The sequence below is a fragment of the Hyla sarda genome, chromosome 10 (genome assembly GCF_029499605.1).
Source record: "Hyla sarda isolate aHylSar1 chromosome 10, aHylSar1.hap1, whole genome shotgun sequence".
NCBI lineage: Eukaryota > Metazoa > Chordata > Amphibia > Anura > Hylidae > Hyla > Hyla sarda.
The window spans coordinates 18855889-18869466 of record NC_079198.1 but is presented as its reverse complement, the minus strand read 5'-3'; the positions used below and the strand labels follow the sequence as shown (position 1 = coordinate 18869466).

At 40.1% G+C, this 13578-nt stretch overlaps 2 protein-coding genes and 1 long non-coding RNA gene across 3 annotated transcripts in view; 1 reads left to right on the top strand and 2 right to left on the bottom strand.

Annotated features, from left to right (window-relative positions):
- LOC130294156 (carcinoembryonic antigen-related cell adhesion molecule 2-like) overlaps positions 1 to 1019 on the bottom strand; it is a 19205-nt gene extending 18186 nt beyond the window's left edge. Inside the window, exon 1 of the mRNA XM_056543659.1 lies at positions 904 to 1019. Coding sequence (XP_056399634.1) covers positions 904 to 955 — 52 coding nt within the window. The 5' untranslated portion in view covers positions 956 to 1019. The remainder of the gene's footprint in view (positions 1 to 903) is intronic.
- LOC130294158 (uncharacterized) overlaps positions 1 to 8591 on the top strand; it is a 17093-nt gene extending 8502 nt beyond the window's left edge. Inside the window, exon 3 of the long non-coding RNA XR_008848407.1 lies at positions 8478 to 8591. This is a non-coding gene — a long non-coding RNA (uncharacterized LOC130294158). The remainder of the gene's footprint in view (positions 1 to 8477) is intronic.
- Positions 8438 to 13578, bottom strand: part of LOC130294155 (carcinoembryonic antigen-related cell adhesion molecule 1-like) — a 17374-nt gene continuing 12233 nt past the window's right edge. The window contains exons 5-8 of the mRNA XM_056543658.1: positions 11712 to 11855; positions 9274 to 9335; positions 9147 to 9179; positions 8438 to 8652 (exon numbers count right to left, since the gene is read on the bottom strand). Coding sequence (XP_056399633.1) covers positions 8605 to 8652; positions 9147 to 9179; positions 9274 to 9335; positions 11712 to 11855 — 287 coding nt within the window. The 3' untranslated portion in view covers positions 8438 to 8604. The remainder of the gene's footprint in view (positions 8653 to 9146; positions 9180 to 9273; positions 9336 to 11711; positions 11856 to 13578) is intronic.

Here is a 13578-nt window from a genome sequence, read left to right as displayed (position 1 = left end):
ATGACATGGATTAAAAACAATTAAATACAATATGGAAGAATACTCATGTTAATAAAAAGGCATACACATAGAGAATAAAATGAAAATACAGGTAAAACAAAAAAGAAAAGCACAATATTCCGTACCTAATACAGGTGACATCATAGGGAAGAGTCCGGTACGGATACAGGTGTACAATGAGCCGGAAATCAATGTGCACGTTCACGCCTGCGCAATTATAGCCGCACGGCGCCTCGCTTACTATGCGCATACTCCTGAAACTTTTACACACCTAATACGCCTGCGCAAATCTTTTTCTTACCTCTCTATGACCGTTGAACTTCAGTCGGCGATCGACTCTCTCAAGATGCGCAGGCTCAGAATCTCAATGTACACCCAATACGCCTGCGCACATTGGTTTCCGGCTCATTGTGCACCTGTATCCGTACCGGACTCTTCCCTATGATGTCACCTGTATCAGGTACGGAATATTGTGCTTTTCTTATTTGTTTTACCTCTATTATCATTTTATGCCTTTTTATTAACATGAGAAGACTTCTATATTGTATTTAATTGTTTTTAATCGATGTTTCAATATTTTTTTTGTACATATCTTTCTCTTCTGGTCTGATTGGACTCGGCAGTAATTTTATACTAAATTTTACACTTTGTTTTAAATACCTGGTCATTCATTTGTTTGTCATTACCTGACGAAGAGACCGGTACGGGCTAGAAGCGCTCCTTGCTGTTTAGCGTTGCATCCTTACCCAATAAAGAACCTTGCACTTTGAAGTCTGTGCCCCCGTATGATGTCCCAATTTTTTGGTTGCTGACCGCTGTTCTGTTTTAAATTTATTAAATGGGTTTTCCAGGAACCAAAAAAATTAAATAAAAAATACTCTACATGGTGTGGAATGTACTTACATAGTCCCCCAGGCTTATTTTTGGCACCATTCACTGCTCCTCGACACATCATCCTCTTTTGCCCACTGCTTTATTTTCTCTTTGCTTCTTCCTCCTGATCCCCCTGTAAATACTACATTTCCCACCAGTCCTCACTGTCAAAACTGGTGTGGTGTCCCGGTACTGTATAGTATACCGTACCTTGTATGGTGGTCCCAAAAGCCAGAGTTACTTCATCCAGTAGGGTCCTCCTGGTGGAATAGCCCCTAGTCACCTTTTCCTTCTTTAATTTTGTGATTGTTTGTATGTATATTTGATTGTATATTTGGTGGTGTGTGTGGTGTTGCAGGACCTTGGATCACATGACTAATGTTAATTCTATTAGGGTATGTTATAGGACCTTCCTAGGTCACGTGTGTGGTCACATGTTTAGACCATAATTCCTTTTGTAAAGTGATTGACAGATGGTATGGACCAATGATCTGAAGGCCAGCCCCTGCCCATATAAGGGAGCTGCCAGCCAATCCTCGCTCTCTTGGGTTCCGGACTAGCAGAGAGTAGAGATCCGTGCAACTTACAAAGACAAGACCAGGCCGAAGCCTGATAATACCGCAACTTACCAAATCATGAGTTACAATACAACTCCCAGCTAAAGTCTGCGTGACTGCTGGGCCTAAACTCAATCCCCTAAATCCAGCGGAACAGTGCATATAATTCTCCTGAGCTTAAAACTCACAAGGTCCCAACCAACTGTCAGGATCCTAATAGACTCTGATTGTACAAAGACTGTTCCTGTTTAACACTGCATAAAACCTGCAGTAAAGTTCCAACAGTTTTCTGAAAACTCTGGTTGTGGACAATCCTTTATTTTGCCTCCCTATCGCTCTTGGGACAGGTGGCGTTGGGACAGAGGAGCATATACAGAGGAGCCCTCACCCTGGTGTCACGACAGTTAAGGGTTAAACCAGCACCCTTTCATCACTGCACAGCTACACCCCATATACCCTATACCCCCACAAGCTCACCACACTGGTATCAAAGGGTCATGACTTGCTGTTATGTCAGAAAGGGTGTGGCCTAATGAGCTATAATCGAGATTATATAGATAATAGAGATTATAGGGGGTTGGGCTATGTTAGAAAGGGGCATGGCTTGTTAGTATGACATAAAAAGGAGCATGACTTACAAGGCAAGGACGCTGAAAGCCAATACAAAGTGTCACATGATCTCTGTCTCAGTTGGGAGGGGTGAAATGCGCAAAGTGGACAGAGTATGGCAGTTTTCTCTTTATCTCCTGCCTGTCACAGCATATACCAACAGGGAAAATGGCCCAGTAAAGGTAATAAATGTATATTACAACACAGTCTGTCTGGACAAAATAAAAAAAAACATTTTGCTATCTGGAGTACCCCTTTAAGGCTTTTCAAATTACTTGCAAATATTTGGAACATTTTGTCTTCAAATACAAGGTTTTGGGGCTAAGTGTTCAGAAAACAATTCTAATTTGAAGTTGTGGTGGCCCAGTACGGGAGGTGTTACCCTGTACCCTTGCTATCCTGTCAGGCAGCCTCCCTACAGTGTCCCCTGGGCCCCCTGGAATCTGTCCCCCCATGTAAATATGTTTCTAATGTATTACACCATGTAATGTGTTCAAAAAGCGTTGTCACTTTAAGACTGTTACCATGTGATATGTCATGTGATTGTTACCCAGGAGGTATCAGTGACCAGGTGATCCCAGGGGTGACCTATGGGCTCCCTGCTAGTCTCCCCCATATAAGCCCTGGGTGGAGCTTCTCTCTCTTTCCTTACAAGTCTTTGCTGAGGTCAAGTCGAGTCCTAGAGAGTGTCCAGAGTTACCTCCTTGGGCCCTGGCTGAACTGTATAGACTTTACCACCTGTCTACCCTCAGTAAAGTTACTGTTATCCATATCTTGGTGTCGGAGTCATCATTGCCCCCCGTGCCTAGCCCAGGATCCAGCAGTATACCTTCTGGTGGCATCGAGTATAAACCACGCCCTGGCATCATGAATACAAGGGGTTAATGCCATCTGCCCCTAGGGTAATTCCATTCGCCCTTTGCATCACACCCTCTACCACAAAGTTACAAAGTTCTTTGAAAAATCCTTCTTTGGGAAGAATATATTAATCCCATACACTGATCGGACATTAAGTTGTCATTATCCAACAGTTTGACAATGGTGAAAATACCTTTGTTTTTTCATAAAGTCAGGTCTAGGTCCGGGACTGTTTTTGGTGAAAGTGTTGTTGTGAAAGAAAATTCAAGAGTCACTTGATGTTCTGACTAGTGGGTTAGCAAAGCTGGGGATTCAGTGGTAGGTTCCTTAAAGGATCCAGAGGATCATCTTTTCTTTTTTGAATTTCCTTTATGTCTGACCACAGTGCTCTCTGCTGACACCTCTGTCCATATCAGGAACTGTCCAGAGCAGGATAGGTTTGCTATGGTGATTTGCTCCTACTCTGGACAGTTCCTAAAATGGATAGAGGTGTCAGCAGAGAGCACTGTGGTCAGACAGAGAGGACATTCAAAAAGAAAAGAACTTCCTGTGGAGCATACAGCAGCTAATAAATACTGGAAGGATTAAGATCTTTAAATAGAAAGAATTTATAAATCTGTTTAATTTTCTGGCACCAGTTGAGTTGGAGGATTGGTTGGATAAATACCGGCCATTGCATTGCTTGTATTTTTAATATAAAAATACCGGCAGGGTGGCCAACATATCGGCTGTGCCGGAAAAATACCGACCAGGTGGTAACGCCACCGGCATCTGGCATAGGTGAACTCAGCCTAGATCTGGACACAACTAGAGATGAGCGAACTTACAGTAAATTTGATTCGTCACAAACTTCTCGGCTCGGCAGTTGATGACTTTTCCTGCATAAATTAGTCCAGCTTTCAGGTGCTCCGGTGGGCTGGAAAAAGTGGATGCAGTTCTAGGAAAGAGTCTCCTAGGACTGTATCCACCTTTTCCAGCCCATCGGAGCACCTGAAAGCTGAACTAATTTAGGCAGGAAAAGTCATCAACTGCCGAGCCGAGAAGTTCGTGACGAATCGAATTTACTGTAAGTTCGCTCATCTCTAGACACAACTGATGCCACAACTGAAGACAAGTTGTCATCAGTTGTATGGCATCCGGCGTCCATTGTTTCTGGACGGCGGACAGAGGAACACAGCAAGCAGCGGTTCCCTGTCCGGTGCCCTCCAGCGTGTCCAACAATTCATCGTCAAAATTGAGACGCTGGATGATTGTGAACTGTCCCATTCAAATGAGTAGAATTAGTTCTAGCATCAGTTTCCCTCCAGTGCATGCCTAAGGGAAACTATGCTGAACACCTGATATATGTGAACCCTCAGTGAAGTCTCAGTGTAAAGAATCCAAGGGCTCCAGACATTTAAAAAAAATGCTCCCATCGATCATGTGCCTCTACTAGTAGCTCCGCCAATCACAAATTTGCTTGCGCTACATAACTAGGTTGGAAAATTTTAGAATAAATGTTGGCAAGTCCGTCTGGTCCTGGGGATTTTATACCCTTATACAATTTGGGTATTGTTAGAGGTGTCTATCAGATCTGTCTGAAAATTGAAAAGTTTTCAAAGTTGTATATTTTGTAGTGGTCAGTGACACATGGAGAGGAGGGGTCAGACCAGATCCTAAAATAAATACATACCAAAGACCAGACCCCAAATAAAAATAGGCCCAAGACCAAATTAAAAGGAAAAACTTTTTTTATATATCAACTGGCTCCAGAAAGTTAAACAGATTTGTAAATGACTTCTATTAGAAAATCTTAATCCTTTCAATAATTATCAGCTGCTGAAGTTGAGTTGTTGTTTTCTGTCTGGCAACAGTGCTCTCTGCTGACATCTCTGCTTGTCTCGGGAACTGCACAGAGTAGAAGAGGTTTGCTATGGGGATTTGCTTCTAAACTGGGCGGTTCCCAAGACATGTGTCATCAGAGAGCACTTAAACAGAAAAGAACAACTCAACTTCAGCAGCTCATAAGGACTAAGGATTAAGATTTTTTTAATAGAAGTAATTAACAAATAGGTTTACATTTTGGAGCCAGTTGATATATATAAAAAAAAAGTTTTTTCCTGGATAACCCCTTTAATTAAAACGAACCCCAGATCAGACTCTTAACTTACTTACTTAGACCCTAATATAGCTACAGACGACAGAATAAAAACAGACCCTAAATCTCCAAATGAATACAGACCCCACATCCAGGGGTTTAAGATTCTATACAGATGTGTACAGAATTATTCATTCTCAACATATAAGGAAGCAGTTGGCATACAGATGTAGAGTTGGTCAATTGGTCTCAAGAAAATGTGTTTCAGCAAAAAATACCTTATAAATTATATCATAGAGATGAACGATTAGAAAAAAAATCATGATGTCATTATAAAAAAATTCAAATATATACAATTGTAAAAATATGAGAAATAACTGTGTGAAACGTATGAAAATATGAAAAATATGAAAATATGAAAAATGGGAGCATACGAATGGGAAGTGATGAGAACATTGACCAAGATTTACTGTAGAAAATCCAATAACATTTTGGTTCAGTCTTAGCAAAACTCTCTCCAAAAACTGTCTTATAGAATCTCTGAAACATTTATTATGCATTTGTGCCTATCCAGCCAAAGAGACATGTTCTTTGTTAAAAGGGGAGTGGCTTCACAGGAAAGGGAGGTGGCTTAAGAAACACCAAAAATTGCACCAACTTTTAGTTTTCACTTTGGCGCATGTTGAAACAAACAGAGAATAGTTGGTGTAAACTTACACGTGACAGTGTTGAGATTTACCACATTCATCAATCAGTCTGAGACATTGATGAACCTGATGGATGTGAAGTCTGTGTCCGCCTAAGTTTGCACTGTTTGTTGTCACAGACAAATTGGTAAATCTGGATCATTGTGCTTGTATGGAATGTATCAAAATGTGATCGGTAAAGCTTGATGTATAAAAGTATATAAGATATACTATGATGAGATCAACCACAGGGTCTGCCCTGGTAATGGTTGAAAGCCTGCGGGCCATAGGAAAGAGCCCACCAAAAGTAGGGATTCTATAAAAAATAATAAAAATCTCACATTCAGGCCTTTGGGTTCTAGAGTCTTGAATTCTTGTTTTAGCTTGAGATATTTCAGTATTATCTCCAACTTCTGTTAATGCTCTGAAATAGTGTTGTTCGCGAATATTCACAATACGAATTTTATTCGTGAATATCGCATATTCGCAAATTTGCGAATATTCGCGAATATGGCACTATATATTCGTAATTACGAATATTCTTTTTTTTTTTTTTTCACAGTACACATAACAGTGATCATCCCTCTCTGCTTCCAGCTTGTGTGGTGTAAAGAAGGCTCTAAAACTACTGTGTGAGACTGGTGCGCGAATTTTCGCATATGCTAATGTTCGCATATGCGAATTTTTGCTTGCGCGGGTTTTCTTATATGCAAATTTTCGCATGTGTTAATTTTCGCAAACGCGAATATTTGCATATGCGAAAATAAAATGAAAATATTCGCGAATATATGACGAATATTCGTCCATATATTCGCGAATATTCGCGAATTCGAATATGGCCTATGCCGCTCAACACTACTCTGAAAGGGTGCAAAAGATAATTTAGAGGGATCTCTATTGTGACATAGATCCAAATTAGCTAAAAGGTTTCATATCGCCCTCGCGGATGTTTTAAATGTGTCCCACAATTCTTTCTCTGAATTGTCTTTTTGTTTGCCTGACATAATGTTTCTGACAATTACACTGTATTATGGGGGAGATTTATCAAAACCTGCCCAGAGGAAAAGTTGCTGTGTTGCCCATAACAACCAATCAGATTGCTTCTTTCATTTTTAACAAGGCCTCCGTAAAATGAAAGAAGCGATCTGATTGGTTGCTATGGGCAACTGGGCAACTTTTCCTCTGCACAGGTTTTGATAAATCTCCCCCTATGTGTATAACACCTTTGGTGTTGCAAATTAACATTCCAAGACCCCAACCAGACCCTAACCAATAAAGGCCATCATTCCAAAAATATCCATAAAACTCTACCCAGACACAATAAAAATGGATGCAGACCACAGACCAGACCCAGAAGTAAATACATACCCAAAAATAAATTCACATCCCAAATAAGAAGCCAAAATAAGGAAATACCAGAACAAATCTCCAAACAACTACAGACCTCAGAATATTTACAGGTTCCAGATCAGACCTTGATATAAAATCCAAACCTACACCCAACGCTGAAATATAATTGTGTTCTGAATACCAGATTCTGGAATAAATACAGACCCTAGACTAGACCCCAAAATAAAAATATAACCAAGGCCAGAATCTGAAATTAAAACAATCCCTAGATCAGATCCTGAAAAAAATCCAATAGCCAGAAGAGACCCTAAAATAGCCACAGATCCCAAAGTAAATACAGACCCTATATCCTAAAATTATTACAGACTCCAGACCCCATACAAGAATGTATACGCTACTAGAGAAATTCTAGTTAAATACAGACACCAGAAAAAAAAATTGTAAAAAAAACCCTGAAATGCCCAATAATTCCTAGAACAAGTGGCTGCCTCTTTCTGTCCTAGTTAAGCATTGACTGAAGTGAGATACTCATCTTGCCTCATAGGCAGTGCAGTGAATCTCCCTTTTTTGCAACTAAATGAGGTCTAGATTTTAGGTGTTAATAAATCTGGAAAAAAGTCATCTTTTCCCCAGGACAAATCTACGTGGTAGAGTGCATGGACATCCTCAGAGATTACTCGATCACATTGTTATTAATGGTTATTCAGTGACGTGAACAGGACAATACTTTAGGTCTTTGTAATGTTACTAATAGTAGACACAGCAGTAAGCATTGAGGTTGAGCGATGGGTGTGCGGGGAGTCGGACCCCCATTGATCTGATATTTAATAATGGCCTATAAGGAGGATAAGCCATCATTTTTAAAGGGTACCTCTCATCAAATAAACTTTTGATATATTTTAGATTAATGAATGTTGAATAACTTTCCAATAGCATGTTAATGAAAAATATGCTTCTTTCTATTGTATTTTTCCCGATCAGTCCTGTCAGCAAGCATTTCTGACTCATGCTGGAGTCCTAAACACTCAGAGCTGCCAGCCTGCTTTGTTCACAGCCAAACAGGCTGTGAACAAAGCAGGCTGGCAGCTCTGAGTGTTCTCCTTTGTGAACAAAGCAGACTGGCAGCTCGTAGTGTTTAGGACTCCAGCATGAGTCTGAAATGCTTGCTGCCAGGACTGGTAGGGAGACCCCTAGTGGTCATTTCTTCAAAGTGGAAAATTAAATAGAAAGAAGCATATTTTTTAATAACATGCAATTGTAAAGTTATTCTGCATACATTAATCTATAATATATCAAAAGTTTTTTTGATGAGAGGTACCCTTTAAAAAACCACATAACCCCTTCAGCTCATATATATGAAATTCAGGATTCCATTCTATGTTGTTAAAATAATAAACCAGACATTATTAAAAATATATTTACTACAGTATATTATTCTATATTTATTTGTGCATAATTTTTTTACAGCAGTTGTGTTCCACCATTAGGTCTTCAGGATAATAGGTGCTGAATGTCAAGGTGATGTTTCCAATGACAACATTAAAGGTGACTAAACAGAAGGTTGAACGGACCCCATTTTACTGGCATTGCAGAGTCATTTGTATAGTTCATCGTATGTCCCTTCTGAACTAATGTCAAGACACTGTAAGAAAAAACAAACAAAAAAAAAAACTGTTATTTTAAATGTCTTTTCAATGTACTTATGGGGGAAATATATGGCCGTCTAATGGGGCCGGGCAATCTTCAATATAGAAAGTATTCGTCATGAAGAGACAAGCCCTCTGACCCCATTTATGTGAATGTATAATTAAAGGGCGGTGTTCCCATCTCAAAAATATGACCTATCGCTAGAATATGCTACCACTGTATAATGAATATAATCGATTTTGGAGACCACCGCAACTGTGAAAATGAAAGGGAAGTGGCACTTGCACAGCTATGTAGGTAGCGGGGAACACCTCTGAACAGAATAAAATCACCAATTCTGAAACATCCTAGAGATTTGCTATGACTTTATGGAAATCCCTTCAAATCACAGCTGTTTTATGTAAAATGTATATAGATACATCATTTTAAAATATACTGTGTCTAATAAATTGGTTGACAGGCCGGTGTATTTAATCCAATTGATCTCACCATGTACAAAGGTTCATTTTTCGGCTCCAATTCCTAGAAAATGAAACAGAGGTACACAATGGTTCTTAATGCATTATTAATGAATACTTTCTAAGCAGTAGAACAAAATTCTTTATGCATTACTTACTGTTGTTGGGTCTAGTATATTGTTGTATACGGCATATGATTCTGGTCCATTGATTGGGGTTCCTGAGTGAATGGGAAAATAACAAAAGAGATAAACTTGTAAAGTTAGGAAAGACTAAAGCACTAGCTTGGGGGAAGCAGGGCCGGATAAGGCAGGGCAAGGGGTTAAAGGGGTATTCCAGGAAAAAACTTTTTTTTTTTTATGTATCAACTGGCTCCAGAAAGTTAAACAGATTTGTAAATTACTTCTATTAAAAAATCTTAATCCTTCCAGTACTTATGAGCTTCTGAAGTTAAGGCTGTTCTTTTCTGTCTGAGAGTTCTCTGATGACACGTGTCTCGGGAAACGCCCAGTTTAGAAGAGGTTTGCTATGGGAATTTGCTTCTAAACTGGGCATTTCCCGAGACACGTGTCATCAGAGATTACTTAGACAGAAAAGAACAGCCTTAACTTCAGAAGCTCATAAGTACTGGAAGGATTAAAATTTTTTCAATAGAAGTAATTTACAAATCTGTTTAACTTTCTGGAGCCAGTTGATATATATAAAAAAAGTTTTTTCCTGGATAACCCCTTTAAGGAGTGTGGAAAGAGGGTGGAGGAGCTACAAGTTACATAGTTACATAGTTAGTAAGGTCGAAAAAAGACATATGTCCATCAAGTTCAACAAGGGAATTAAGGGGTAGGGGTGTGGCGCGATATTGGGGAAGGGATGGGATTTTTATATTTCTTCATAAGCATTAATGTTATTTTGTTCCAGGAATGTATCTAATCCTGTTTTAAAGCTGTTAATTTTTCCTGCTGTGACCAGTTCCTGAGGTAGACTGTTCCATAAGTTCACAGTTCTCATGGTAAGTGGGGGAGACGGTGTTGATTGGTAAGGGGAGGAAGAGGGGAAGGTGAAAAAAGATGGGGAAAAGGGGTATATATATATATATATATATATATATATATATATATATATATATATATACATAGCAGTTAGAGGACAGCTGGGTCAACCATTTTGTGGTATTCCAGCTGTGGCAGGTGTATCTCCACCCACCCGCCCTTGTTTTTTTCCGGGCGATCGGCTGGAGGTAACAAGTGGGCTCGTTTAGCCTCCGAGGACCTTCTTCTGGGTTTAGCATGTTTACAATGTTTGTATAAAGTTACTGTTAATGAAATGGCTGCTGTGGCCAATTCAATTCATTCTGGCATTTGTCTTTATTTGTGTGTGTGTGTGGGGGGGGGGGGGGGGGGGAGTGTAAGGACTTGACAATATTCCTTTCATGTAATGGGTAATACCAGTTAGGGGCATTTTACTGATCTGAAGAGAAATCCCTGGGCCAATAGCTTATGTACCATAATGGCTATCCATAACTATATCAATGTCCATACAGTGTCCAGATGATCACTTGTAGTAACCATTTTGGGCCCTGAAAGATAAAATACAGAATGGCCCATATGAGCAGTTAAAGGGGTACTCCACTGCCACAGAGTCTGAAACATTTAGTTCCGAATGCTGGGTATGGGCTGCGGGGGTCGTGACGTCACACCACGCCCTCTCAATGCAAGTCTATGGGAGGGGGCGTAACGGACGTCACGCCCCCTCCCACAGACTTGCATTGAGGGGGTGTCACGTCATGAGGGGCATGGCCGTGGTGTCACGACCCCCGCACCCAGCATTCTGAACTAAACGTTCTGGACGCTGGGGCAGTGGAGTACCCCTTTAACCACTTAGTAGCAAGTTTATCAAGTAGAGGAATCTGTAGAGAAAAGAAAAGAAAGGACCGATGGACGGCTCCTCGTGTATTTACCCTCAATAGATCGGGTGGTGGGTGGGGGGGGGCAACCCCACAGGGCTTATAGATGGCCGCTCACCTTGAGATCTATGCAAAAAAGCATATCACCCACGATATAACCGGAGTACTGTAGTGCGAGTCGCTGCTATGCCGATGGGTTGCAGGAGGAAACAAGTCGTCCTGGGAGTCAATATTGGAAGTAGAGCAGGAAAAAACCCTCAGGTATGGCGCTGCAGACTCTTGTAGACAGATGAGGCGGATGCCAAAGGTAATAAGAAAGTCCTCAGCAGGACATTTTATTAAAAAAAACAATAAAATGGACAAGATTACGCGTTTCGGGAGGATCCCTCCCTTCCTCAGATCAGGATCCTGGTCTGAGGAAGGGAGGGATCCTCCCGAAACGTGTAATCTTGTCCATTTTATTGTTTTTTTTAATAAAATGTCCTCCTGAGGACTTTCCTATTACCTTTGGCATCTGTCTACAAGAGTCTGCAGCGCCATACCTGAGGGTTTTTTCCTGCTCTACTTCCAATATCAAGTAGAGGAGGGTGGCTAGCTACAGAAACTCACAACTCTTCAAAGACCTCCTATATTATTATATACAGTACTAAAAAGTATCGTGGTTGAATTACATCCCTTTTGTTCTTTAGTCTTTACCTGTCATTGGCTTTTTTCTACGAGGGCCGTATCTCTTATAGAGAAAAAAGCTTAGAGTAACAAATAATAGAATTCCCAGGATTGTCCCACATATAATTCCTGCTGTAACTCCTGCACTTTTATATAGGACTGATTCATGGAAGCCTAAAAAGATTAAAGAAACAACCAAGACATGAAATGCAAAAAAGAGAAATCGATTTTGAGGATGCAGAGATAAAACACAGTAAAAATCAGTGAATAAACCATTAAAGGGGTACTCCGGTGGAAAAACATTTTTTTTTTCTTTTTTAAAAGAACTGGTGCCAGAAAGTTAAACATATTTGAAAATTACTTCTATTAAAAAATCTTAATCCTTCCAGTACTTATTAGCTGCTGAATGCTACAGAGGAAATTCCTTTATTTTTGGAACACTGATGACATCACGAGCACAGTGCTCTCTGCTGACATCTCTGTCCATTTTAGCAACTGTACATAGCAGAGGTATGCTAAGGGCAGCATGGTGGCTCAGTGGTTAGCACTGCTGCCTTGCAGTACTGGGGCCTTTGGTTCAAATCCCACTAAGGACAACAATAAATAAAGACTTATTATTATAATAACATCAGCAGAGAGCAGTGTGTTCATGATGTCATCAGAGAGCATTCCAAAAAGAAAAGAATTTCCTTTGTAGTATTCAGCAGCTAATAAATACAGGAAGGATTAAGATTTTTTAATAGAAGTAATTTACAAATATGTTTAACTTTCTGGCACCAGTTGATTTTAAAAAAAGAAAAAAAAAAAGTTTTTCTACCGGAGTACCCCTTTAAACATACTGTAGCTTTCATTTCAGGGGACTTTTCAGGATAAGCTGTGGTATGTGTACATGAGAAGTAGCGTTATTTCTAGCCATTATAGAACATCATAGATGACATTTTTTTTTTAAAGTTTAGCTGAGGTACAACTATATGAAATTTACACCCACTTTCTCCCCACATCTACCAAAGGGCTTACAGAAGATACACTATGACAAAATAATGCACCCAGATAAAAGTCAGCTTTCAGAAAAACCTAGCATACGGGTTTGTCTCAGACATGTAAATGCAGATATGTAAATGATTATAGGTGGGTCTTGCCACAAGAGGGCTTGAATGTGCTCAGGCTCTCAGAGGCTACTTATGGGTAATGTACCTCTTGATACTAGACATGCCTCTGAGACACACTTGACACTTTGCCAGTTGACAGACTTTGTGTAGGGGTGCATCAATGGACCGGATAGCTGTTTTAACCAATTGCCTGCCATCTAGGCTCTTCTGACTAAGCTGTGAGGAGGTGTTGGGAGCAGTGATTATATTAGGCCATGTACACACAGGGAATAGTCTCCATTCCACCAGGAGAGAGGATTGTTTGATCCACCAACAAGCCTGAGCAGCTCCCACAGTTTCCTTATTCATCATCCAGACATCAATGACACCTTCATTACAAACTCACACAAACATTTCGCCAAAAAATATTTAGTGTCACAGGTCCCATTACATGTCCTATCATTGACTGACGCCCACCGTCACCTTTGTTTGCAGTGGTGTCGTATACGAGAAGTAGTGCTACCTGGAGTGCTACAGACAGGAACTGTATTCCCTTTAGCAATTTCCAGGTTCTGTTTGGGATCTGACAGTGGTCAGGTTTAAGTATGAAGACCTTGTGGTGAGAGCTTAAAGGGGTACTCTGGTGGAAAACATTTTTTTTTTTTTTTTATCATCTGGTGCCAGAAAGTTAAACAGATTTGTAAATTATTTCTATTAAAAAATCTTAATCCTTCCAGTACTTATCAGCTGCTGTATACTACAGAGGAAGTTATTTTGTTTTTGAATTTATTTTCTGTCCGACCGCAGTG